The sequence below is a fragment of the Plasmodium brasilianum genome, chromosome 8 (assembly GCF_023973825.1).
Source record: "Plasmodium brasilianum strain Bolivian I chromosome 8, whole genome shotgun sequence".
NCBI classification, from domain to species: Eukaryota; Apicomplexa; class Aconoidasida; order Haemosporida; family Plasmodiidae; genus Plasmodium; species Plasmodium brasilianum.
The window spans coordinates 961,889-989,703 of record NC_090121.1 but is presented as its reverse complement, the minus strand read 5'-3'; the positions used below and the strand labels follow the sequence as shown (position 1 = coordinate 989,703).

The following is a 27,815-nucleotide window of genomic DNA, read 5'->3' as shown; positions in this document are numbered from 1 at the left end:
TTTTTTTTTTTTTCTTGCAGCCTCTCATTTATGTTGCTATCTTCAAATCGTTTTTTTAAACTTTTTGGAAAAATCATATTATCAATCTATATATATTTTTTTTTTTTTTTTTTGAACTACACAAAAGGCATTTTCCCCTTCGGATCGACCAGCATACATTGCAGCCTTTACCGTACATATATATATATATATATATATATATATATATATATATGTATATACATATTTATATATTTATATTATTATGTACATATAAATAGTACTTGCATGCTGGAATTTTTTTTGTAAATAGTTATAAGAATCCATTACTTTTTTATACACCATATTGTATATGTTCATATTTATGTTCATATCCTCACTTGTACATACCAACATGTATATGTTCATATATACACGAAACAGTGTGAGTAGGGATATTTTTCCCCTTGTTTGATTTCTTTCGATGAACGTTTTTCTTTTTTTTTTTTTTATTCCAGTTGGATCAATTTTTTTTTTTCGTTTGTGCGTAATAGTTAGAAACGTGCCGTATCGCTCTACTGCTAACAGTTTGAAGAGGATACTTACGTAAGCATATACATATGTAAACACATACATATGCTTGTTCATACGATTGTATGATATGGGTACATATGTAAAAGGCACTCGAGTGACAAGCCGCAAAAAGGGAATTTGTTTGTTTTGTTCCTAACGATGAGCAACTCAGATGAAGGTAAATTTTTTGAACATGATGATGAGAAAGAAGAAGAAAAAGCAGGAAAAGGAAAAGAATTAGAAAACAAAGAAAATGCAAAAAATGAAAAGTCAAATGTAACAAAAAACCCGAATGAGGAAAATCGAGATAATGAGATAGGAGAGGAACTCCTAGGGAAAGACGAAATTGATCCATTAGATCAGTTCATGGAAGAAATAAATAAAGTAATAGAAGAGGAGAAAAAAATATCAGAGAAAAAAGAAAAATTAAAGAATAATTATGAACATGTTACAAGTAAGAGGGATCAAGGGAAAGAATCAGTAGGTGAGGAGGGTCCACATGCGAGCAAAAGGTACATAAGAGGAAATGGAAAAGGTCAACATGGAGATAATGATGATAGCAGCCTGGATGACAACAACGCCACGGCTGATATCTACGAATTTCTTGAAAAAAAAAATGAGGAGTTAATACACGAAAAAATACTTGAGGATGGTAACGGAAAGCAGGGTAACTATGTCCGGAAGAGCGGTACTGCTGCGAAGAATAAGAGCGATAGACTTGATGGACATGATGGATATGATGGATATGATGGATATGATGGACATGATGGACATGATGGATATGATGGATATGATGAACATGTTGAGCACGATGGATTCGATTGTCTGCAGTACCAGAGCGAAAGGAGGAACGACAAGGAAGGGGATAAAATTATTGATGATATGAATTATGAAGAAATTGAATTGGAAAAATTTAAAAAGGATATATTTATTACAGACGAAAGTATAAATAACTTTACGCTAGAAGAAAGTGTGCAATATAAAAAAAAAAATAATATTAGCGCTGTAGGGTTTAATGTACCTAAACCAATTTTTTCCTTTTTACAAATAAAAAATTTAATAGATAAGGATATACTACAAAATATGTACAATCTATCTATTAGTGTTTTATCACCTATTCAAAGTATAGTTATCCCCATTTTTTTGAGTGGAAGAGATTTTATAGCTACTAGTAGAACAGGTTCAGGGAAGACCCTTTCCTTTATCATCTCGTTAGTTATTCACATAATGAATTGTAAGAAGTTTGAAGGAAGGGTAAACTATCACATGGAGAAATGGGATCATAGAGATGATAGGCACAATATAGCGGAAGAGGAGCAAGCAGAGAAGGAGGAAAATGAGGAGGGGAAGACGTACGAGGACTATAAGAGCGAAAAGAAGCCTCAAACGAAAGGAAGAAGGGGCTGCCCATCTGCACACGCTTTAATACTAACCCCGACGAGGGAATTATGTGTACAAATATACGACGAAATGAATAGAGTATCGATGAAGAAATTAAAATCATGTATATTATTTAGTGGAATTAATTACACAAAAGCGTATAATGATATACAGAAGGGAGTAGATATAATCATAGCGAATGTAAAAACCTTAATCAGTTTTATAAATAAAAAATACTTATCACTAATAAATACCAAATATGTTATTCTGGACGAATTTGACAAATTATTTACAAACCAATTTATATATTCAGTTATATCTATTTTGAAAAATATCAGACCTGATGCAATAAGAGGTTTTTTTTCCTGCACATGTTCAGAACATATATGTGAATTGGTAAAACCATATTTAAATAAAAGATTCATAACAATAAAAGTAGGGGATAATAATGTATTTATAGAAAAAAAGTTTTATATTCTTGAAGAAAATGTCAAATATATGTATTTGTTGAACTGTATACAAAATTTTATAAAAAATGAACAATGCTTTATTTTTTGTAATAGTAAAAAAAATCTTTTGTCCCTATATGACAGATTGAAAAAAGAAATTTCGCTTAGACATATTTCGATGGACTATATTTATGGAGATATTGATCAAACACAAAGGATATATAAGTTCGAATGCTTGAAAAAGAAAAAGACACAAATTATGATTAGTACAGATTTGATGGCACGTGGAATAGATGTTGTTGATTTGAACTTCGTCATTAACTATGATTGCCCCAATGATATTTTCATTTACATTCACCGGATAGGACGGTGTTCCAGGATGAACAGCACAGGTATGTCCACCCTGTTCCATTACGGCGTTCGTGCTTACATACATACGTAAATACATGCATATATATGTATATATATGCTTGTTTGCGCGTATATGTATATGCACTATTTTGTGCTTGTATGTTCTTGGACATAACCGCCAACAGGGTTGGATGCGTGCCCTTTACCGTTTCTGTAATTTTGGCTAACCGTTTGTTTGTAGTTTGTAGTTTGTAGTTTGTAGTTTGTAGCTTGTAGTTTGTAGCTTGTAGTTTGTAGCTTGTAGTTTGTAGCTTGTAGCTTGTAGTTTGTAGTTTGTAGTTTGTAGTTTGTAGCTTGTAGTTTGTAGTTTGTAGCTTGTAGTTTGTAGTTTGTAGCTTGTAGTTTGTAGTTTGTAGCTTGTAGTTTGTAGTTTGTAGCTTGTAGTTTGTAGCGTGTAGTTTGTAGCTTGAAGCTTGTAGCTTGTAGTTTGTAGCTTGTAGTTTGTAGTTTGTAGCTTGTAGTTTGTAGTTTGTAGCTTGTAGTTTGTAGTTTGTAGCTTGTAGTTTGTAGCTTGTAGCTTGTAGTTTGTAGCTTGTAGCTTGTAGCTTGAAGCTTGTAGCTTGTAGCTTGTAGTTCGTCGTTCGTCGATCATCGTTCATTGTTTGTCGTTTGGTGTATATCTTATTTTGTGCCTTGTTGAAAGTGATGAGTTTATATTTTTATATACGCACGTTGTATATGTTTGTGCACTTGCTTCGTTAATTTTACTTCATTTAATTTTGCATTGTTTAATTATTTATTCTTTTTTTTTTTTTTTTTTTTTTCCGTCAGGACAAGCCATCACTTTCATTCTCCCATCGGAAAAAAAAATAGCGTTTCTTATTTACAGCCATCTGAAGAAGAAAAACGAAGTAGTCGACAAGGAACTGGAAAACTTTATCTTGAAGAATAATTTACATAACGACATACAACTGAAAAGAATGAAAAGGAAAATGAATGATGCATTATTTGATATGCCCTTGAACAAAATGGGACTAACTGCTCCAAACATATCAACACCTAGTGAACTTGCGTTTAAGAAAATATCAACTCCCCCTAGAAGTTTAGAGCTTGTGCGCAAAAGTGTTCATATGATTACACCTAATGATGTTTTATCATCCTCAGATGAGGAATACTGAATAAATGTTTTTATGCAAAATTGTGTGTATTTTTCGATATTTACCTATTTCTCTCCCCCGTCTGATTGACTATTATTAGCATTTTACGCATTATCAAATGAGTAAAAACTGTTCGTCACACGCACATACATGCATGCGTGCATTTATAAGTGCATACATATGTGTATCGCACTAGTGAATGCAGAAGGAAACGTCTTTTAAAATTTTGTGTTTATTAAAACAATATCATAATGGTTTTATTAAAAAAGGCGCGTATGTATATAATATGTATATGTAATCGACCTTTACCTATGAAAGCGCAGTTACACCGTACCATACTGTACCGCACTATCTGATAGCACTCCATCTCATAGCACTCCATGCTGTATTATTTTTCTCTGTTTCGATTTGTTTTATTTTTTATTTTGTTATTTCACATCGTATTATGCCATATAACACATATCATAATTTATCTTGTTAATTTTGTAATGTCGTTATTTTTATTTTTATTCTTTTTTTTTTTTTTTTTTTGTGTATGTAAACACAAGGGATGCAAAATAAGACAAACCACAACATACTGTTCAAAATTGGTACACGTTAAAAATGAGAAACGAAATATAAAAAAATAAAAAACGAATAAGGAATAACGAAAAACAAAAAATTTTTGACACAACGAATTCAAAATTATAACCATAACAATGTGGCTGCGATTTTTTTTTTTTTTTTTTTTTTTTTTTTAAAAGATTAAAAAGGAAAATTTTTAAAAGGAGATTCAAAATTTGTAGATCGTAAAAATGTCCCAAACTGAAAAAATGTGCAACCGCAAAATTGCATAACCGCAAAATTGCATAAGCGCAAACAGCGTAAGCACAAAATTTACTTACATTTTAAGGAATATTGTCTGTATATTCCTTTTGTATATTATTTAGCAATTCATTCACCTTGTTCATTTTCTTGGCAGCCTTTTCTTTTTGTTTTTTGTTTTCTTCAAGTAGTATGTACATTTCCATGTCTCTCTTTTTTATTTTTTTATTTGCCTCCTCCAACATTTTGTGTAATTTTATTATTTCGTTTTTACTTACCTGAGGGGAAAGAAATTGCCCAAGGGGTGAAAATATTCGTCAGGTACAGTGCATATAATGTGTGCACATGTGAATGTGTGATTACATATATCTATGTATATTCATATACCCATACATCTGCATATACGTATGCACACACATACGCACATACACATGTGTGCTTTTTTTTTTTTTTTTTCACAATTGAACTTACGTTGTTGTCTTCATGCAGCTCCTTATACTTCTTCTGCATTGCATATAATTCCTTATCCTTTTCTTCTATAACATTTTTTATTTTGCATTCGTATTCGTTACTACAAATGGATAAAAATAAAACAAAAAAGAGTACCATGAAAGAGCTCGGCGCAGTGAACAAGCTAGAACGCTAGGAGAAGGATGAGAAAACGGGATGATGCCGACAAAGTTACACAATGGAATGAATACTATTACGCGTATGCACAATGGAATGAATACTATTACGCGTATGCACAATGGAATGAACACTATTACGCGTATGCACAATGGAATGAATACTACTACGCATACTAGAACGAATACTTTGACCCACACGCATATTGGCACGAATACTACAATGGAGCATTTTGTTCTTATGTACCAGAACACTTCCTTAATTTTTTCAATTTCCTTATGGGTGTACTCTATTACTTCGTCCTTCAAGTTCAGTTTATTTTTTAGTTCCTTAACCTATATTACGGGACAGGAGAGAAATGAGATACAAGCATGTTTTGCGGTCAATATGTATAAAAAAGGTTAGGCATATATATGTATATGTATGCACGTGTGTATTCTGCTCGTTTGCATATTCCGCAAACATCTTCACGGTGATATAAAAAAAAAAAAAAGACCAATTTGCATGTCTTCATAGTAGTTTATAAAAATGCATTTTTAGGAAACCTCATCCTTGCGTACGCTGAGCGAATTGTGCACATGTTACGGAAAAATACATTGTACATGCACACGTTCAGGTATAAATACATTCATCACTGCATTTATTATACAACACACGAGTATGATTTTATTATATCAGTCCTCACCTCTTCCTCACACTTCTTATACTTTGTATGGGTAGATTCGCACTTGCTCATGTATGCATCTAACTCATTTTCATATTTTGAAACTAAATTTTTCTTTTCTGTCTTGTAATCGTCTAATAACTTTTTGTAGTCCCTCTCTATTTTCTTGACCTCCAACGTCTTTTTTTTTATCTCTTCTTCTTTGCTGTTCAAGTCCAGCTTCAACTTCTGCACGCGGAAAAAATAGGCGCAAAAGGGGGAAAGAAGTTAATGAGTGTCTGCTAATGAGCAAACACGTATACACATAATATACACATAATATACACATAATATACACATAATATACACATAATATACACATAATATACACATAATATACACATAATATGCATATGATATGCATATGATATGCAGATAATATGCACATCCACAGGTACACACACATATATAGGCGCATATGCATATACACACACGCCTGCACTAGCGTCTCGCAGTTTCACCTCCACGTTGAGCACCACATCCTCCGTAATCTTCGCCTTGACCTTTATGTTTGTGTTTAGATCCTCGTTTTCCTTCGTTATTCTTCCCAATTGTTCATTCATTTCGAAGTTTTCCTTATTCAGGTTTATTATGAGCGCCTCCTTCTCCTTCAGTTGCGTCCTGAGCATGTCTTTTTCTAAATTTATCCTTTTTTGCTCTGTTAATATATTATTATGCGTATCGACAGGAACGTAATTCTCTTGTACTTCTTTTTTGATATATGTAAAAGCATCTTTTTTGAGTTGTTCATTTTCATTTTTTATTTTGATATAAGCTTGTTTAATGTGGTTTAACCCTTTAATAAATTTTTCCTTCTCCTCATTGTATGTTTTCATTTCTTTTATCAACACATCATTTACATTTAGAAGATTTTTCGAGTTTTTCTTTATATCTTCATTTATTATTTTTAATTCCTTTAATTCCATTTCTAAGTCATTCTTTTGTTCATGTATTTCGTTATATGACTGCTGAAAAGCTAATTCGAGTGAATGAACCTTTTCCGAAAAATTATCCTTTTCCTTTTCAAGGAAATCCTCTTTTTCTCTTTTAATTTTATTTAAATTTTCTTCATTATTTATTTTATTTTCTTTCAATTTGGTTGTAATTTTTTTATTTTTATTTTTCAATTTTTCACATTCTTTAATAATTTTTTTTTTTTCTTCATTTAAATTTTCTATTACTTCTTTTTCTTTACAATATAATTTATTTTCCTCATCCAGTTTTTGTTCTAACTCTGTTATCTGTTCTTTCAACTTTTTAATATCCTCTTCACTCCTAGTAACTACAGCATCTTTGCATTTTTGTAATTCTTCTACTTTCTCTTCCAATAACTTCTTTTCACGTATGTATTGTTCTATTTCTTTATTTGCTTTCTCAAAAATGCTCTGTATATTTTCCTTTTCTGTAGTTTCTATTTCTTTCTTTTTATTCAGTTCATCCCTCTCTTCGCTTAGTTCAACTTTTTGTTTTTCTAGATGGGACAGCATTTCTTTTAATTTGACTAGTTCATCATCCTTCCGTTCATTTTCTTCCTTCAGTATTTCTACCTGTTGGTCTATTTTAATCTTTTCTGACTTTTTCATATTATACATTTCTTCTACTTTTTCCTTTTCCACTAGAAGTATATTCATTTCGATCCTAACCTTTTCTATCTCTTTGTTCAGGTTCTTGTTCCATTCAACTAATTCGTTTTTATCGTTCAATATAATTTTTTCATTTTTTAATAAATGCTCTACTTTGTAATGTAACTCCCTATTTTCTTTATTCATTTGGTCTAACTCATCTGTCAATTTTGCATTTTTTTCCGCTTCTTTTTCACTATTTTTTTTTAATACCTTTTGTTTCTCTTTATCTAGATCTATTTGATACTCTAATGTTTTTATTTCACCCTCCATTTTATTTACTTTTTCTATATATATTCTAACATCTTGTTCCATTTTTTGTATTTTTGTATTTTTTTCTGCTATCATACTTTGCTGCGTTTTTAATTTTGCCTTAACATGTTCAACTCTTTCTATGTTTTGCCTTAACATGTCGTCTATATCATTTTTATACTGTTTAAGTATATTTTCATTAAAAGAAATGATTTTTTCTTTTTCTTTAATCAGTTCTTTAAGCATATATATATCTGAATCCTTCTTTTTTAAAAAGACAACATACTCATTCATTTTATTTTCGAATTGTATTTTACTAATACAAAATTGTTCATTCATATATTTTGTTATTTCTTCATATTTAGCTAGCTTTTTTTCCTTACTTGTACATGCTTCTTTTAATTTGTTAAAATCTGTTATAATGTAATCAATTTTTTTCTCATACTCATTAATCATTGACAGTTTGTTCTTATATTTCTCTTTACTCTTATGATATGTTTTTTCCATTTTTTTGTAGCTCACTATTTTATTTTGCATATTTTTCATTTCATTTTTTAAAAACTTGTACTTTTCGACTAGCACTTGTATCTCTAGGGTGCGTGCGCCAGAACGCTCTGAATTTTCCTTTGCACTATTTCGTAGTGCATACTTATTTGTTTCATTTTGTACACTACTGTTTTCCTCCCCTCGACACTGAACAGTAGTTTGGTGTTGGCTATCGTGTTGGTTATCTTGATGACTTTCCCGTTCGCTCTCTCTTTCGCTATCTCTTTCGCCCTCTCTTTCGCTCTCTCTTTTGCTCTCTCTTTTGCTCTCTCTTTCTCTTTCTCTTTCCCTTTCCCTTTCCCTTTCCTTTTTTTTTTTTTTTTTTTTTTTTTTTTTTTTTTTTCCTTTTTTGTTCTTTTTTTGTTCTTTTTTCTCTCTTCCACTTTGTCAATCTCTGCTTCATCTTCTCTTCCCTCAATTTCTGTCTTATCACCCACGTCAGACTGTTCATCTCTACTTACACGAATATTACTACTACTATCATCATCATCATCGTTACCATCCTCCTCATTATTTTTGTCATCTTTACCGTCCACATCGCTATCGTCCTCATGCCCACTGGCGCAATTTTCCTGGTGAAGCAGACTTTTCAAATTCTGTAGCTTGTTCAGATAACGGTCAAATTCAAAATTACTTTCTTCATTTACACTATTGTTTACATTCATTATATTTTTGATTTCCTCAGATAAGTCCTTATTTTGAAAATATACATTCTTAGTACTAGTCGTATCAGAGACATTATGAGCATTATTGTCTATTCTGTCCGTCTTTGTACATGCATAATTTGTCACATTTGAGTTGGTTACATTTGCATTTAAATCACCTGAACTGTTCAGGTAATTTTGCTCCTTATTTTTCAAGTTATTAACATTATCTCTTAGAAGTTTTTTTTTTCGTATTTTCTCTAAAACTTTTGCCTCTTTTTTGTCAGTACTGGAGCAGTTGTTTTGCATCATATTACTACTTTGTGCATCTAATATTATTTCCTCCTTCTGATTGTGCTCATCATTTTTGTCCTGCTTTGTGTGCATTTCCATCTCTATCCCTATGTCCATATCCATGTCTTTTTTTTTTTTTTTTTTTTTTTTAACATAATTCGATGAACTACAAAATTCATTGTTTACATATTCGTCATTTACAATTTGTTTTATGTGTATACCATATGATGTTGATGTGCTTTTATTTGGTATGTTTCTTTTTTCTTCTTCGTTTGTACATTTTTTGTTACAATCCAGGTCATACTGTTCATACGACTCATCACCCATCATATCATAATTCCTTTCAAGCAATTCGTCTTGACTGTTCTTTTCTTCCTCATCGTTCTGTCCGCAAATGTATTGAACTGTCACTCTGTTTTCATTATTTTGTTCTATATATCTTTCCTTTAGTTCATATTCATCAAAATGGTTGCTCAAAACAGCATATTTCTTATATGCATCTTTTATCCTTGGAATATCTATATATTCTTTATTATCACGCGCTTTTGTTTTTGCATTTGTATTTGTACTTGCAAACGTATTTGCATTTGCATTTGTACTTGCAAGCGTATTTGCATTTGCATTTGTACTTGCAAACGTATTTGCATTTGCATTTGCATTTACCTTCGTATATTCATCTACATTTCCATTCACACTACCAAATGTGTGTGCGTTTCCTAAGAAAGGTGTGTTCTGATCATGAAGAGAATTAGCAGCTTTTCTATAATTATCCTTTCCATTTTCATCCGTATGAGAGCTGGAATTTTCTTCATTAAATCCATCTTTATCATCAAAATGTTCATAATTTTCGTCATTTTCAAAATTGTCCGAATCATGAAATTTATAATTCTTTAAATTTTCAAGTACATTTAATATGTTTTTTATTTCTTTGTCATCATCACTATCTTCATTACAGTTGTCACTGTTTATCATAGCCGCTTCGTCATTATTATGACCAGAAGGTTCATTTCCCTTGTCAATGCTAAATTTTCTGGCTTGTTCATGTTTTTTATTATTCTCATAAGATAAACTTTTGAGAGTGTTTATCTTTTCTTCACTAGGTAATATTAAACCGTTTAAAAGGTTTGAACGGATTGATGGGTTTGATTGGATTGATAGGTTTGATTGGATTGATCGGTTTGATTGGATTGATAGGTTTGATTGGATTGATCGGTTTGATGGGTTTGATCGGTTTGATCGGTTTGATTGGATTGATCGGTTTGATTGGATTGATAGGTTTGATCGGTCTGATCGGTTTGATCGGTCTGATCGGTTTGATCGGTCTGATTGGTTTGATCGGTTTGATCGGATTGATCGGTTTGATCGGATTGATCGGTTCGATCGGATTGATCGGTTTGATAGGATTGATCGGTTTGATCGAGTTGGACGGTTCGATCTGCATGATCCGCTCGAATGACACGAACGGTTCGTTTTTTCCCTGGGCAGAAAATTGCATTCACTAGAGTAGTATGCCAAGTGCAAATTTTTTCTTTCATTGTCTGAAGAATTTACATCATATAGACTTGAAGAGACAGCGTTTGCTCTCTTCATCTCCTTCAAAAACACATTTGCTTGAGATAGATCATTTGCGCTATCTGACAAATTATTATCATCGTTGTTTATGTTATTAGCTTTTTGATCTGTATATTTTACACTCGTGTTAGAACTTAATGATATATCAATCTTGTAATTTGTTTTCGCTTTTTCGTGTATATTAATAATGTCCACATTGCTGGGAGAAGATTCATTAACATTGATTATATGATCATAACTGCTGATCATAGAGACTCCCTCATTGTTAATATAACGTAAAACACATTCTTTTTTTTTCTTTTTTTTTTCATACGTATCCTCCTGATAAGAATTAATTAAATGCTCTCGTTCTTTCCCCTCAACTGTGTCATGCATACATCCATTATTTTTTATATTTATGTGTAAACTATTCAAGCGTGTTTCATTTTTTTTGTCGTCCGTATGAACATGTGTTTCATGAATTGTTAACTCACTTTCCAGTTGTTCATCCAATTCCATATTATGTTTATTTCATCCTTTCATTTTTTCTTAAATACACGTTGACATGTATGTACTATACAAAAGCACATACATACAAACATGCACATGCGCACATACATAAATGTATATTTTAAAAGACTCTACGCAAATATTCACTTCGATTAAATGCCTCCTACTATGTTTTGTCCCTGTTCCTAAGCAAACTATATTTGCACATACACATCTACATTATATTACAGATGTTTTATTTGTTTGCAAATGTGCACAAGAATAGCTGAAAATTGTAAAATTGAGAAATTGTAAAAAACAAAGTTATATAAGTAGAAAGTCAGCGAAAAAAAGCAGGAAACAGAAGGGGAAGAAAAACAAAAAAAGAAAAATAGGGAAAATAGGGAAAATAGGGAAAATACGAAAAATAAGGAAATACGAAAAAACGAAAAATAAGGAAATAAGAAAAAACGAAAAATAAGGAAATAAGAAAAAACGAAAAATAAGGAAATAAGAAAAAACGAAAAATAAGGAAATAAGAAAAAACGAAAAATAATAAAATAATAATATAATAAAATAGGAAAAATAGAAAATATTTTACTTAATACAAAATGCATACTATATATAAAATAAAAAAAAAAGAAATAGAAGCTTATTGTTCGTTTAAAATTTTCTTTTTTCTTTTTTTTTTATTTTTGGAAAATTTAGTAGCATATGGTTTTATTTTAATCTTCAAACTTTTATTTTTTAAGCTCTTTTTATCACATTACTCTTTTTAGTACTTTCCCTCAATCGGATAATTTGTCTGTTCATAGTGTTAACTTTTTTTTTCTGAACTGGTCATAATTTTTTTGTTTTTTTTGTATTATTTGGTATTTTTTGGTACTTTTTCGTATTTTTTGGTATTATGTGGTATTTTTTCATTTTCATTTTCATCTTCATTTTTATCTTCATTTTCACTCTCATATTCATTTTCATATTCTTTTCCTTTTCCTTTTTCTTTTTCTTTTTTCTCTTCTTTTTTCATGTGTTTACCTTTTAGCTGTATTCTCTGGTTGTTCATGCGAACAATTGTTACAGAAGAGTAACAATATAAAATTTAGAGTCGAATAAAAAATACCAAAAATTCCTCGGTTTTAAAAATTAAAAAAAGATGTTTTTAATTTTTAATGTACCAGGAAGAATTGGAAAGGAAATTCAAATTTTTTCAAGTTTCTATTCCTTCTATTTAAGCATGATTAAAAAAAAAAAATATATATGTTGTTAATCCAATTATTATATGTTTTAAGAGGACTCTTATAGAGTTATCCCAATCCTATACCACTGAAAAGTATTAAAAAAATATAAGATCATAAGACAATTCAAATTAAAAAAAATTATATAGCAATAAACATTTTTGTATTAAGGGAAATATCCTTTTAGCTATTTCGTTTGTACTTTTTTGCATAATTGTAAATGATATAGGAGGTAAGTATAAAAAGAACAAATAAATACATATAATGTGTGCAGAAAAAAAAAAGAAAAAGAGTAACTAAAATTTTAGGAATGATTCAAGGACAGAAAATGATCTCAAATTGTTTATACATACAAAACACAATCACATATACCCTCTCATTACTGAGTTATATTTAATGTTCCTAATGTAAATGAAAACTAAAACTTGTTATCATCAAATAGAAGTGCATTGAACTTCGACGCAGCAATGAAAGAAAATATAGAAGGAAAAACACTTCACATTTTACACACCACGTATGTTAGGTTTTATATTTCACATGTTATATTTTCTGCTTCATTTTCTTTTGGTCATACTATTAATATGTTCATATAAAAAACCCAACTGATGCAAATACTCACGCGCATATATATATATATATATATATATAGCCAACAAAATAAGGCAGCTTGAAATTTGTTTCAATGAAACTCTTTTACGCATGATTTGTGAAATATAATAAAATAATAGAAACATCCTCAATTTGTACAACTATTATAAGTGTTACGCTGAAAAGAACTGCCAACGGCACACACAACACAATTTACGTAAAAAAAATTAAATTAGTTGTTTCTACATTAACACTTTATGTCAACAGTATTATGTTTCTAAACGTGTGCAATTTATTTCATATAATGCTTTCACTAAAGGATAGACACAACTCGGATAAAATTATATTCCCGCAGGCGTACTTACGCATATATAAAAATATATATGTATATATATATATATGTGTGCATTCACACATATATCCTTTGCACATAGAATATATACATTATGCTAGTTTTCCGGTTCGAATGAGAAATAACTTCGTAATATAAGAACATAACTGGCTGTTGACTTGTACCACTTTTGATGTTATTTTATTTTATTAATTAATTTTATTGCATTTATTTTGTTGTATTTTAATTAATTAATTAATTATTTATTTATTTTATTGCATTGTATTTTATTGTATTTTATTTATTTATTTACTTTATTTTTTTTATTATTTTTTCTTCTTTTTTTTTTTTATACTTTCTTTTTTTGAACAGAATGGGAACGTTGTAACGGCAAGGGATTGAATCAAACAAAATAAAATTTAAACATTTACAATGTTTATCTTTCTTTTATTCTTTTTCTTCTTTTTTTTCTTGTTTTAATTTTCTTGTTATTTTTCCCCTTTGCATGAATGCTTTATCTCCATTTTGGTATTCCCATTACTTACATTAATCTACAATGTTGTTTCCAATTTTAATTTTACTAATTCGCAATTTTTTATAATGCGGAATAATTTGAAAAAAAATAAAAAAATTATGTTAAGTAATGCAGTGTTATGTTATATTATAAATAAAAGTATATGCGTATGGGTATGTGTATTGGTATGGGTACGCGTATGTGTAAGTGTACGTGTAAGTGTACGTGTAAGTGTACGTGTAAGTGTAAGTGTACATAGTATATGTTTATGGTACACGTGCATGTGTTATGATAAAACGGCCCCAAATTTTATTTTCCATTAGGTAAGTAAACGAGGATTTTCTGAAAACTTTTTTTTTTTAATTTTAAACATAACAACAAATACAGGGAAATTTTTATCCTTCACATGATCTGCCATTAACAACTGCCGCATATTAGGTATGTATGTGTTTATGTAAGCACATATATGTATATGTATATATTATAGTGTCGTTATTTTATTTTTCTGCCTTCAATGAGATATTGAAAAGGCAAATTCGTGGAAAGTTCAAAAGTTGGCAAGTTTAAAAGTTCGTACATTCATCAGTTAACCACATTTAATAGTACAAAGAGGGCGCTGAGCGGACGTAAAACATCAACCATGTAAAACATAATAATAGTACTGATGTTAATGAAATGCCAACACCCTTAAAAATTTACCTAGAACATAAATAAAGTAAGTATAAAATATTCTAATTTTTACTTTCACTTCCTTTTCTCAGTATATGGTAAAGAATAACTGAATTAAACGAGTGTATATAAGTGTATATCATATATAAAATAAAAAAAAAAAAAATTTATAATCATGTAAAATTGTTAGATAAAAATGATATGAAAATGTAGTATATAATAAAAAGAAATATAAGAAGTAATGAAATAAAAAACTTTCGAAAAAAAACTATATTACAAACAAAAATGGAAAAAAAAAAAAAAAATTTTTAGTTCACTGCTATAAATATATTACATATATATAAATATATATACGTACATAAATGTACATAATTATACACGCATATTATATATATGTACATGTATGTATATAATGATACACGTATATATATAATATACATATATATATATATATATATATATATATTTAAATTCTCATATAGTTAAATAGTTTTATCTAAAATTTAAATACTCTTTTTATAAATACATGTACATTATTATTTAATTTTATGAAATATAGAAATATACGCTTGTGCATATTCACCACATATCTGCAGTGTTAAAAAAAAAAAAATGTATATACATGTATGTATGTAAATATATATATAGTATATATACTTATGTATATATATACATATATGCATATATGCATATATATTTATATACATATATACTTGTATACATAATATGTATATTATATACCATATTGTACATACAAAAAAACAATTACATAGCAAAGGAGGGAAATAACAAGAGTTGAAAGTAGAATAGTAAAATTAAAATAGTAAAAGCAACATAGGAAAAGCAATATAGGGAAAATAGAATAGTTAAAGCAAGATAGGAAAGGAAAAATAGGATAATCAGAACAGTAAAGTTGAAATAGTGAAGTCAAAGCAGTGAAAACAAAGTAATAAAATGACGGAGCGTCAACATAAGAAAAATGTGAAACAGGAGAAATGCGAATAAGCAAAATAATCAAAAAAGATAATAAGAAAACAATCAAATAAGAAAATAATCAAATAGGAAAAAAATCAAATAGATATATAATCAAATAGGAAAAAAATCGAATAGATATATAATCAAATAGGAATATAATCAAAAAGTAATATAATCAAATAGGTATATAATCAAATAGATATATAATCAAATAGTAATATAATCAAATAGGTATATAATCAAATAGGTATATAATCAAATAGGTATATAATCAAATAGGTATATAATCAAATAGGTGTATAATCAAATAGGTGTATAATCAAATAGGTATATAATCAAATAGGAATATAATCAAATAGTAATATAATCAAATAGGAATATAATCAAATAGGTATATAATCAAATAGGTATATAATCAAATAGGTATATAATCAAATAAGAAAATAATCAAATAAAAAATTTCAAAGTAAAAAAGAAAGTGGGAAAAAAAAAAAAAAGTTTTTAAACACTTTTGATATTGTTTGTCATATATATACATATGTGTGTTTATACACATTCCTTCGCATAAATATACATGTACATAAATATATATATATATATATGTGAGTTCACGAAAGCTTGTTCGAATGACATTAATATGAGTAGTTGCAATATCCCGATCATCTAAACTCAAAAATATTACGTAAATATAACAAGAAGCAGTCCGTTTGTATTTGCATAAAACATTTAAATAAAGAGAGAGACTGTTACACATCGAGCTGCCTGGCCAAAGTAAATGTAATATAGTAATGCATTAAATTTTATTTTATTTAATTTTATTCTATTTTATTCTATTTTATTCTATTCTATTTTATTTTGTTTTGTTTTGTTTTATTTTATTCTATTTTATTCTATTCTATTTTATTTCATTCTGTTCTATTTCATTCTGTTCTATTTCATTCTGTTCCATTTTATTTTATTTTTTGTATTTCTTCATTTTGTTATTCTGTTATTCTGCTGTCTTATTATTTTATTGTTTTATTATTTTTTTTTTTTAAAAAGAGGACGTATCCCTCAAAACAGCATTAATTAAAAGGCAAAAATATTACTTAAAAAAGAAGTTCGTAAATTTACCAATAACTGCATGTACATTTCTGACTTGTTAATAATGAAAATAAAAAAAGAAGCAAATATTGAAAGTGGTGAAAAAATATGTTTGTAAAAAAAAAAAAAAAGTACGGATGATATTAAAACAAAGAGAAAATTATTTTTACAAATTGCAAAATATAAATTGCAAAAGAAGAAGAATTAGACATTGTGAAGTTTATGTTTCTTCAAAAGGACATATGATATAATATTATGTATTTGTACGCGCATGCAATTTATTAGAATAAACCTTTGTCCTTACCTTATATATAGATAACAATAATGGATATAAAAAAAGGGCGAAATGACAAAGAAGATGACCCTAGTTTATCCTGTAAGAAACAGAAACTAAATGATACAGAAAACTTTGTAATAATGAACAGGAAAGAACGAGAGGAATTATTGCTTCATGTAGACAGTGAAAATGTAGGTGAAAATGGAAAGAGTTATATTATAGGTTGCAATGGAGGCGCTGATACCCATACCGTTGCCCCCATCGATCGTAGTAATGCTGGCCCCTTGGAGGAAGTGCACGGGATTCCCCTCAGATGTAGTCCAAACGTTCAGTTAGAAATGAAGAAAAAAAATTGTGAAAAAGTATGTAAGAGTACACGCTTTGACAAACGAAGAGACATGCTCCTATGTAACACAAGGTATCATAACAGATGGAATCATATTAATAATGCTGAAAATGCAAATAGAAATGATGTCTACAAAAAGAACATTGTTGATGAAAATAATAGAAAGATATTAAAGAAATATTTAAAAAAAAAGAATAAATCTTTTAGTGATATAAGTGATACGTATAAAGTATTAATAAATGTATGTCTAAAGGAAATAAAGAAAAATAGCACTAACCGAGAAGGGATTAACAATATTTTTAAGATGTTAAAAGATTGTGGTTTGTTAATTGGTGATAACAGATCTGATGGTTATAAAGAGTATTGTTATAAAGAGGATGGTTACAAATCGAATGATGATTTTTTTTTTTCGAAGAATGATAAACATAGAATCATGACTACTACCCCTAGAGGGGAAGATAGATTACCATATTGTGATAATTTTTTTGACACATCGGAACATGTAAAAAAGGAGAAATTAAATGAAAACAACATAAATAGCAAAAAGCATAAAAGGGCAAGCAATCCCATTGAGGGCAATTGTGAAGAGAGCGTTATGAGTTACATTACTGATCGTGTAGAGCACTGGTCCAACGATTATAGTTTTAGTCACAACAGAAGCAATGATCATGATAATGAGCATGGAATTGCTTATAGACACAAGAATGTACAAGAAAAACGCAGGAGCAGCACCGCATATGGGGATTACTGTGGCAGGTGTGATAACTTAGAGCACAAGCACGAGCACTGCCTGCCGTTGAATCGTAATGCTAGTTGTATTAGCTGCTCCAATACAGCAGTTCATAATAAAACGTCAAACTATTATTATCGTACCGTCAATAATGGAGCCATGTACAATCATGCCACTGTTAATCATGCCCTCGCTGCAAGCCGCAGTGTAACGTTCGGCTGTGCTTCTGAAGGGGAAGAGTTCATAAACAGTTTGACAAGAAAAAAGAAAAAACTAAAGAGCGGAACGGAGGAGAAGAAGCACGATATAGATGAACTAGTGAAGCGAAGGAAAAGAGAAATTTGGACAGAAAATAAAATAGAATGTGATATGTTTAATATTTTTAAAAATGTAATAAATATGCTAACCTGTATATATCCACAGCATAATGTGAAAAAATTTTTTTTTAACAGCCAAAATAAATTAAAAGAAGAATATGAAAATAATAAAAATAAATCGATAAAATTAACAAGTTATGAATGTAATAGATATAATAATTTATATAATAAAATAAAACATAAATTATTTTATGCATATAATGATACGAAAAAAAGAAATAGTATAATTAATACTAGGTATAAATATGATATATATAATTATTGTCTAAAAAATATTAAGAGAAATATAACTATATTATCACACTTCCTTCCACAGAAAAAAGATTATAATTTTATTACAAAAATTATGTTTGATCATTTGTTTGAGAATATTATAACATCAGGAAAGGATGGATTTATAAAAATTTATCATGTTATGACTGGAAATTTAATTTTATGTATAAGAGCACATAATTATTCTATTACTGATTTTGATATACATAAATCGAATAAATATATTATATCTTGTGATGAAAAAGGTATAGTAAAATTTTGGCTAGTTGACAAATATAAATATAAGGTTTTATTTACATATAGAAGAACATTTTTTATGAAGAAGGTTATATTTTTTTATAATGAAGCAAAGAAGTCAAGTAAGAATTTTTATAAAACATATGCATTGTGTTCTACAAATTCGTATTTTTTTATAATAAAATTTGATGATTTACATAATGATATTCATTTAATTAAGTCAGTAGATATGTGTTTAGAAGGTACTAAATTTTTCCCTTACCTCCGCTTTTCTTACTCGTTAAATTATAATATTGCTCCATATATATACAGCAATTTAATTATATCAAAAAATCCTATTAAAGAGCTCAAAAATAGCTATTTGATTTTTATAAATACACAGAATGATTGTGTGGATAGGCTGAATGAAGATGACTTTGTCAATGCCAACAGTGGTAGCGCCATTTGCTACGGTATCAACGATGGCAGCAGTGCGATTGCCTGTGCTAATGTGAGTGCTAATGTGAGTGCTAATGTGAGTGCTAATGTGAGTGCTAATGTGAGTGCTAATGTGAGTGCTAATGTGAGTGCTAATGCTAATGCTAGTGCTAATGCTAATGCTAATGCTAATGCTAGTGCTAATGCTAGTGCTAATGCTAGTGCTAATTCGAATTCCAAAATGAGGAGAAAGAAACTCATGTTCCTTTTACTGACGACAAAAATAATTTATGATAACGATGAGGATAACAGTGAACAGCTGAATATATCCCCAAAGGATGTTGTTATAACAAAATATGTCAACAAAATTGATGATCATATTTATAACAATCTGCATGCAGATGATGTTATCGAACTATCATATAAAGGAGAAAAAAAAAAAAAAATGAACGAAGAAGATATATCCTATCGAAAAATTTTCCAATATTTTGAAATTAACATATTACAGAATGTTAAAAATAATATCGGTTTCGTTATGTTTAAAAAATTTGAAGATTTTAATGAGGAAGTATTATTATTTGTTTTTTCAAACAATTCAGCAGATTTCTTAACTGTTCATACAAATGGATCTATTTATTTGTGGAATTTCCAAAATTACCTGAACGATGTTAATAAAAAAAAAAAAAAAAAAAAAAAAAACATACAAATGGTAAATAAAAAAGCACACGATTGCAAAAGTAAAATTTCAATCTGCTGCTTTTACACTTCACTTTACGTGGAGTTCATATTGGAGTCCTCGGCGCTTAATGAGAACAACAAGGCAAAACATAATCATAATACCAGCAATAATTACAACAATATTAGAATTAGGGGAAACCTTATTAGTAGTAGAGGTAATATTAACAGGGGTAACAATAGTTGTAATAATATTAGCGGCAGTGGTAACACCGACAATGGAAACAACAACGCCAATAACAACATCAGTAATAACTGCGGATATAATAATAATAATATGTTGAGCGAAATAAACAGGGAAAATGAAAACAATAATTTATTTATCATATCGTCCACGTCTTGCTCCTCATACTGTTACTCATCAAGTGAGCAAGAGGACTTGTCCAAGGAAAATCATGAAAAGAAAATAAAAAAAAATAAATTTACGAAAACGCAGAAAAATCAGGAAGGCATTAGTATTAGCAGTAGTAGTGGTAGTAGCAGCTTACTAGTTAAAAGTTTCGGTTCTAGTTATCGTAATATATTAAGAAATAGCGGACCAAATGGAGCCATTACTAGTAGTATTAGTGGTAAGCCTGAGCAAATACAAAAAGCTGTTCATTGTTTGTATAATGAAAAATCAAATAACAAATCAAAGTTGAGGGCAAAAAAACTGCATTATAAAATAAGTAATATCTCATTCAATTGTTCAGATGAATATATTATAGTTGCTGATGGTATAACAAATAAATCAAATGCTTCGAAAGAAAGCATTAATGCTGTTACAATGAAAACAAATTTGTCCATATTTTATAGAATAACATGTGAAGAGATTAAATATTTTGATTTGAAGAAATGTGATAGTTATGTAAGTTTTATTGAACCAAATCCATATTACAAGGATGTAGTTCTCTTTGCATGTTTTAGAAAATATATTTACTTATTGAATGTAAAGAAAAAAAAAATTATAAAAAAATTTTCGTACGATAGTGAGTTAAAAAATATAAGTGCACAATGGAATAAAAATGGTCATATTTTTATTGTGTCACATAATTATGGTTATTTTTCTATTTTTACAATGAATAAAAATTGTTGTTACAAATTTACCTTAACAGAACAGTTAACTTCTTCACAGGTATGTTATTTAAATGAACCTAATTCTAACGAAAATGTCGAAAATTATGATAATATTAGTGTTCTCCCTGATGTGTTTATATATGATTCGTATGGTGGATACAATGAAAATGATAGAGCAGTACTTCCCGTGCGGGGTAACACCAATCGTATTAACAATGTTAGCAGTGCTAATCGTATTAACAATGTTAGCAGTGCCAATCGTAATAACAATGTTAGCAGCACAAGTCGTAATAACAATAGTAACAACATTGCTACCAAATGGAGCGCGCTTTTAAGTCGGGCGAACAGCCCCCCACTCAGCAGCAATATTGAGGGAAACATTGATGTAAGTGGAAGTGGTAATAACGTTTCATATAGCACACGGAGTAAAACTTGTCAAAACCATAGCACAAGTGGAAACACCAGTTGTACTCTCAATCATAACGGAAAGTGCAGTGACAATCATAATAATACACACGATGTAAATAAAGATGGAAACAGGAGCAGAACAAGGAGGGGGAGGAAAAGCAGTAGAATTATAGAAGACAGTTCGGATGTGTCAAGCTCAGCCAATACAGTGTATACCTTATATACCGACAGCAATTCCAAGTACTCGATCAAAGAGGGGAATGAGAAAAAAAATATAAAAAAAAGCCATAATGATAATGGTAGTAAGAACTCTAATGGGAAAAACAATAGCAATGATAATAACAATGATAGTGGGAACAACAATGATAGTGGGAACAACAATGGTAATGGAAACAACAATGATAGTGGGAACAACAATGGTAATGGAAACAACAATGATAGTGGGAACAACAATGGTAATGGAAACAACAATGATAGTGGGAACAACAATGATAGTGGGAACAACAATGATAGTGGGAACAACAATGATAGTGGGAACAACAATGGTAATGGAAACAACAACGATAGTGGGAACAATAGTAATGTCGATGAAAGGAGGGGAAGTGATGATGTGAAGATAATCGATGAGGATCCATATGGGATGCATGGAGGTACAGATGTAATAAACCTGGATATCACTCCATCAAATAGTAAAGAAATCATAAATGTCGAGGATATGCATCAGGAATGCATGAAATATAATAACTCGACGGGAAAAAAAGAAATTATAAATATTGACAATGTAATAAGTAGAAGCATTCGTCTGTATCCACTTAAGAACAAAAGGAATAGCAGGAAGGAAAAGCGAACACTGAAAGCAGAGGAGAATACACACACAAATAATAGCATGAATAATAGCGTAAATAATAGTATGAATAACTACACGAATAATGCTAACAGGAGTGAACGCACCGGTGCAAACAAAACTACAAGTAAAACCCCAAACGTAGATATAACAAACGACAGTAATTACATTCAAATATTTGATAGTGGGAATCAGACGAAAAGCTCAGATGAATGCATTTTAGATGACAAGAAAACGGAAAAAAAACATAGATATTCAAATAATGACAAAAGGAGTAAATTAAAAGAAGTTTTTAATTTAGAAAAGGATCATGATTGTGATAAGTTGTATGCTTTAAAAAGAGAACACATTATGAGCGAAGAATTGGAATCTGATTTTGATAAACACAGTTCTATTAGTTTTTTTAGTAACGACTCGAATTATGAAAAATACTCGGAAAACTTACCAGGGCAGTTTGAGAGTAGCACCGATGAGGAAGATGGTGCATTAGGCGGAAAAGATTTGGGGGTAAAATGGTTCCATAACTATGATTATGTTAATGATAGTGATAGTCATTTACATGGAGAAAATCAGTCTATTCAAGAAATAGATCCTTATTTATATCGTAACAGTGGTGTATCTTTTAAAATAACAAATGATTATCGAAGAAACCATTACAGTCCGGTTGATCAGCATGAGAATGACTTGGAGTATGGTAGGAAAAGGAAAAAACAAAAAACGATAAGCCATTATTACATGGAAGATGTGAAGAATACAATGCGAATGAATGAAAGTAATATTCAAAATAGGAATAGAAACCATCTGAATGGTAAGGATGATGATGAGGAAAAATGTAACCATGCATATTCTATTAATACATCAAAAAGTGCACATCGATTGTATTTGTCATATAAGAAAGAAAAACGAAATCGTAAAGAAGAAAATAGACACTTGTTAAACAACTTTAGTAATACAAATGTATTTGTTGATAAAAAATTTAAAATATATGAACAAGAATTACAACCCTTACTACCACAATTCTCAAGCTTCAATTCGTATAATAGCTATTTTGATCATTTAAAATTTTATAGTATAGATCCTGTTTGTGTACATATAAATTATTTTAATTACTTGACTACAAAGTTGATAACAGACGAGAAAGTGAATTATAAAACTATTATTATTTACAGTATATTATATAAAATTTTATTAAATTATAGAAGAGAACACCCATTCATATCTGAGTTGGAATGGTCCTCAAATCGTAACTGCAGTGAATACCACCATAAGGATAGAAACGATAGTAATAGAAATTGCAAAAATGAGGCTACGTTTCTATGTAAGAGTGAAACTAAAAGCACTTCGATAAAGGAGCTTCCAGGTCGAACTTTTCTGCAAAATGAAAATATTTTCATTAACGATATTAGTAGCTGCACGATTGGTGCTCTAGATGAACCAACATCAATCAATTTGAAGGAAAAGTATAACTGGATTAGCAGTATAAATCGTGTAGGAAGCAGTGGAGGTAATTCAGCAAATGGAACTACACAAGCCTTTATTCATGAGAACGAAATAGCAAGGAAGACGAACGAATGCATGGAAATATTCAAAAATGAGAACAGTAGTAGAAAGAAATACAAGAATAGCTACATAAACGCGATGAAAATTAGCAGTATATACAAGCTTGTTAATGAAGAAAAGGGTTATAAGGATATATTTCCCCTTGGCAAAGAATATTATAATTATGATGACGAGAGGGAAGAAATGAGCAACTCTATATTTTATCGATTTTTAAAAAAATTGCCATGCAAAGATGAAGAAGATGTTGATAGTTATATTTACTATAACAGAAAAAGTTACTATGGGTTAAGAGTACAAACATATTTTAAGCGTTATTTAAAGCATTATGAGGAAGCAGATAAATGTAAAGAGGAATATGATTATAGGTTATTTGTATTTTCAAATAATAATAGGATGATATATATGAATAGTCATACAAAGAATATGTTACATATGTTACAAGAAAAATATATAAAAAATTTAATAAGAGAAAATTATAATTTATTAAATAATTCTCCATTAAAAGGAAGAAATTGTATTATAAAAAATATTGATCATATTATGACTTGTGCATATTTTAATCCATATTCTGTTTATGTTCGATCACCTATTGACAGTTATGATTTAGTAAATTCTAGAAGTTTTAATAATTCTTTTTTATCAAGTTATGCTAGATATAATGATATCTTTACGATGTTTAGAAATAATTTATATACTGCTAATAATAATGCTAGTAATTCATTAAATTATGAAAACCTCGCTAGTTCAGGTAGAAATACTGAAATTGCTGTTATTAGTGAAGATTCATCTAATTTTACGAGTGACCAATCCGCTAACTACTTTTCGGATGAAGAAGAAGATGATGATGATGATGATGACGATGATTATGATAACGATGATTTCGATTATACTTGTAGTAATGCTTCAAATTCTTATAATAGACGATACAGAAGGAACAGAAACAGAAAGAGAGCCAGAACTGCTAGAGGTGGTAGATCCAGTGTACGGAATAATAGATCGCGTAGAACAACTGGTAGAAATAGAAAGAAAAATGAAAAAAAAAAAAGAAATACCGATAACTTACCTAATTTGAATTTAAGAAAAAGTGATAGATTGAAAAATAAAGAGCAGAATAATAAGAAAGAAGGGATTAATAATAATAATAATAATGCGGCTAGTAGTAGACATACTAGAAGCTTCTTGAGTAATTCGAGAAGTCGTTACAACACCAGGTCTTCCAATATTAATAAGGATTTTATGTAAATGTTGTTTGCCTCTTCCTGTGAAAAGCTATATGGGTAAGCTGCGCGATGAGCGTCCATTTGGCTGTGCACATATACATACGTATCGTATACTTGTGCATACGTATCACAGACATATGTGTATTTGTGCTTACTTAAGCTTGTGTGTATATGAGTACCTGCTTAGTGAATGATAAATCGCACAGGTTATTATGAACATAATATGGTGCATTTTTCTTATAAAGACTTGCGAAGATGTGGTTATTAGACCCTAGCTCGAATAACACGTATACAGGAATATGCAGAAAAGGGTGTAGAGAAGGAATAGACAGAAAAGAGTGCAAGTGAGCACACGGATTCTACGCACAGATGAAAAAAAAAATTTTCTAAAATTATTTTACAGAAGGAACGACTTTTTTCGTAATATATGTTGTTTATAGGTGCATTTTTTAAATATTAGCTAAATATCAAAAGAAATTATTTTTACAGATAAAAAAAAGGAGCTAAAGTGAAACTGTGAAAAATATGTTAACACTGATTTGAAGTTTGTCCAGCTGTTTATTCATTCGTTTATTTGTCCATTTGCTCATTTATTCGTTTATTTGCCCATGTGTTCATTTATTCGCCTATTTGTCCATTTGCTCACTTATTCGCCTATTTGTCCATTTGCTCACTTATTCGCCTATTTGTCCATTTGCTCACTTATTCGCCTATTTGTCCATTTGCTCATTTATGTAATTATATATTTAAATTTTTTTTTTTTTTATTGTAATTCATATCCCCTAAGTAGTGTAAGGCCTCCCAAGTACAGTTGTAAAGATCATTTTTACCACGTCCATATTTTTTTTGTTCATTTGAAATTATTAATATGAACAGTTCATAAATAAATAGTTGAAAATTTAATCATGATGGATGAGCAAGATTACCTCAACTTTGATATGCATTCCATAACTGCATCCGGCAAACGTCCTTAAAAATGTGTAGCTATTCATCCGTATATCCATCCATGTATATATATGTATATGTCCATATATAATATATAAGCGTATGTGTGTGCACGCTTTCTTTTTAATTTTTTTTTTTTTGATCCCGTAAGATAGGACTGCATTTTAGTTCAATAATTGTACACCATGTGAATAAATGTAATGCCCATTTCTAAGAGAAAGAATTTGAAAAATGTGCAGTTTTTGATTAGTATATATGAAAAGTATGAAACTTACAGAAAATATGGTACATTTCAGTTTTTTAATAATTTCTGTACACGCAATGTTATTTGCAAAGGAATTTTTTTTTTTCCGAAATTAATTTTATTTGTTCTATTTTTTTTTATTTAATACGTCTTAATTTTTTTGTGAAAAGAGATATAAATATAATGCACACACACGTACATGTGTACATACCTACATATACAACGTATGTTGCAAGAATACATGTAGAAAAATGTATATACAAGCAAGTACTATTTTTTCACCATAACACTAGGGGAAGACATCAAATAATGTAGTTCATATTTTGATTCTCGATTTAATTAAATTTATCCTGACCCGAAAAGTTATTTTGCATGAACATGTTAATGTGGGCATAAATTTTATGATCACATTTAAATATATGTAACTGTTGAAGAAATTGTGTTTTATGTACCTGGAAAATGTGTATAACGACAAGGCGCTATATATATTTTTTTTATTCCTCACTTATATTTTAATTTTCATATTTACTTTATTGCTCATATTTATTTTATTTATTTTTTTTTTTTGAACAATGATAGCTTCTTAATTTATTTTTAACAAACTAATCTGTGATGGTATGGGTATGCGTACATATATGCATTTGTACTTGTGTGTATAAACACCCACACGCGGAGATAAAACTTTTTATAGGCTTTACCCTTTTTGGATTATACAAATGCGAACATACCGTTAGCAGTGCTTTAAATACGCAGGAATAAAAAACATCTGTATAAACGAAAAGAAATAAAAAAAAAAAAAAAATAAAAATAAAATTCTTCTTTTTCTTACCTTTTGCATAAAATATAATTGTGTAAAACTTTGCGATATTATATGTACAACATGAGAGAATGCAGAGCTTGTCTAAAGAAGGTTAGATTGACTACAAATAAATGAAAAAACATAACACATATAACATTTTAAAATGTTCAGAAATATTTGTTTCATTTTTATATAATTTTTTAAAATATTTAACCCCCTAACTTTAACTTTTATTTTACCACCTGTTTAAAACCTTTAACTGTGTACACTTTCTTATGTTTTTTTATAAGTGTAATTATTTATTTGTACTATAGAATTTAATTTTACATTTTTAATTATATGTATTATTATTCCGTGAAGACCCTCAAAAATTTGAGAAAGAATAAGCTCAGAAAAGAACTACAAAAATGGAATTTCCTTTTTTTTTTTTTTATCTTATACATTACAATATATGCACTTTACTTAATACACACTTTTGTTTTTATATATTATACTACACCGTATTCAAAGACAGCGTTAATGATGAATTATTTTTATTTTACCTTAAATAGG

General features: G+C 29.3%; 5 protein-coding genes across 5 annotated transcripts; 3 read left to right on the top strand and 2 right to left on the bottom strand.

Moving 5' to 3' along the window:
• Positions 1-690: 690 nt before the first annotated feature.
• MKS88_002389 (ATP-dependent RNA helicase) lies at positions 691-2,802 on the top strand (the record flags this gene model as incomplete). Its single annotated transcript, XM_067215393.1, has 1 exon — positions 691-2,802. The coding sequence occupies one exon, from the start codon at positions 691-693 to the stop codon at positions 2,800-2,802; it is 2,112 nt and encodes a 703-aa protein (XP_067073824.1).
• Positions 2,803-2,934: 132 nt separating this feature from the next.
• Positions 2,935-3,363, bottom strand: MKS88_002388 (ATP-dependent RNA helicase; the record flags this gene model as incomplete). Its single annotated transcript, XM_067215392.1, has 1 exon — positions 2,935-3,363. The coding sequence occupies one exon, from the start codon at positions 3,361-3,363 to the stop codon at positions 2,935-2,937; it is 429 nt and encodes a 142-aa protein (XP_067073823.1).
• Positions 3,364-3,416: 53 nt separating this feature from the next.
• MKS88_002387 (ATP-dependent RNA helicase) lies at positions 3,417-3,889 on the top strand (the record flags this gene model as incomplete). Its single annotated transcript, XM_067215391.1, has 2 exons — positions 3,417-3,420; positions 3,543-3,889. The coding sequence occupies 2 exons, from the start codon at positions 3,417-3,419 to the stop codon at positions 3,887-3,889; spliced, it is 351 nt and encodes a 116-aa protein (XP_067073822.1).
• Positions 3,890-4,755: 866 nt separating this feature from the next.
• Positions 4,756-11,430, bottom strand: MKS88_002386 (uncharacterized protein; the record flags this gene model as incomplete). The annotated part of the gene is made up of 6 exons (XM_067215389.1): positions 4,756-4,950; positions 5,144-5,243; positions 5,546-5,634; positions 5,985-6,191; positions 6,464-8,728; positions 8,806-11,430. The coding sequence occupies 6 exons, from the start codon at positions 11,428-11,430 to the stop codon at positions 4,756-4,758; spliced, it is 5,481 nt and encodes a 1,826-aa protein (XP_067073821.1).
• A 5,689-nt stretch (positions 11,431-17,119) lies between these two features.
• On the top strand, positions 17,120-25,623 carry MKS88_002385 (WD repeat-containing protein; the record flags this gene model as incomplete). The annotated part of the gene is made up of 2 exons (XM_067215388.1): positions 17,120-25,293; positions 25,521-25,623. The coding sequence occupies 2 exons, from the start codon at positions 17,120-17,122 to the stop codon at positions 25,621-25,623; spliced, it is 8,277 nt and encodes a 2,758-aa protein (XP_067073820.1).
• Positions 25,624-27,815: the final 2,192 nt, after the last annotated feature.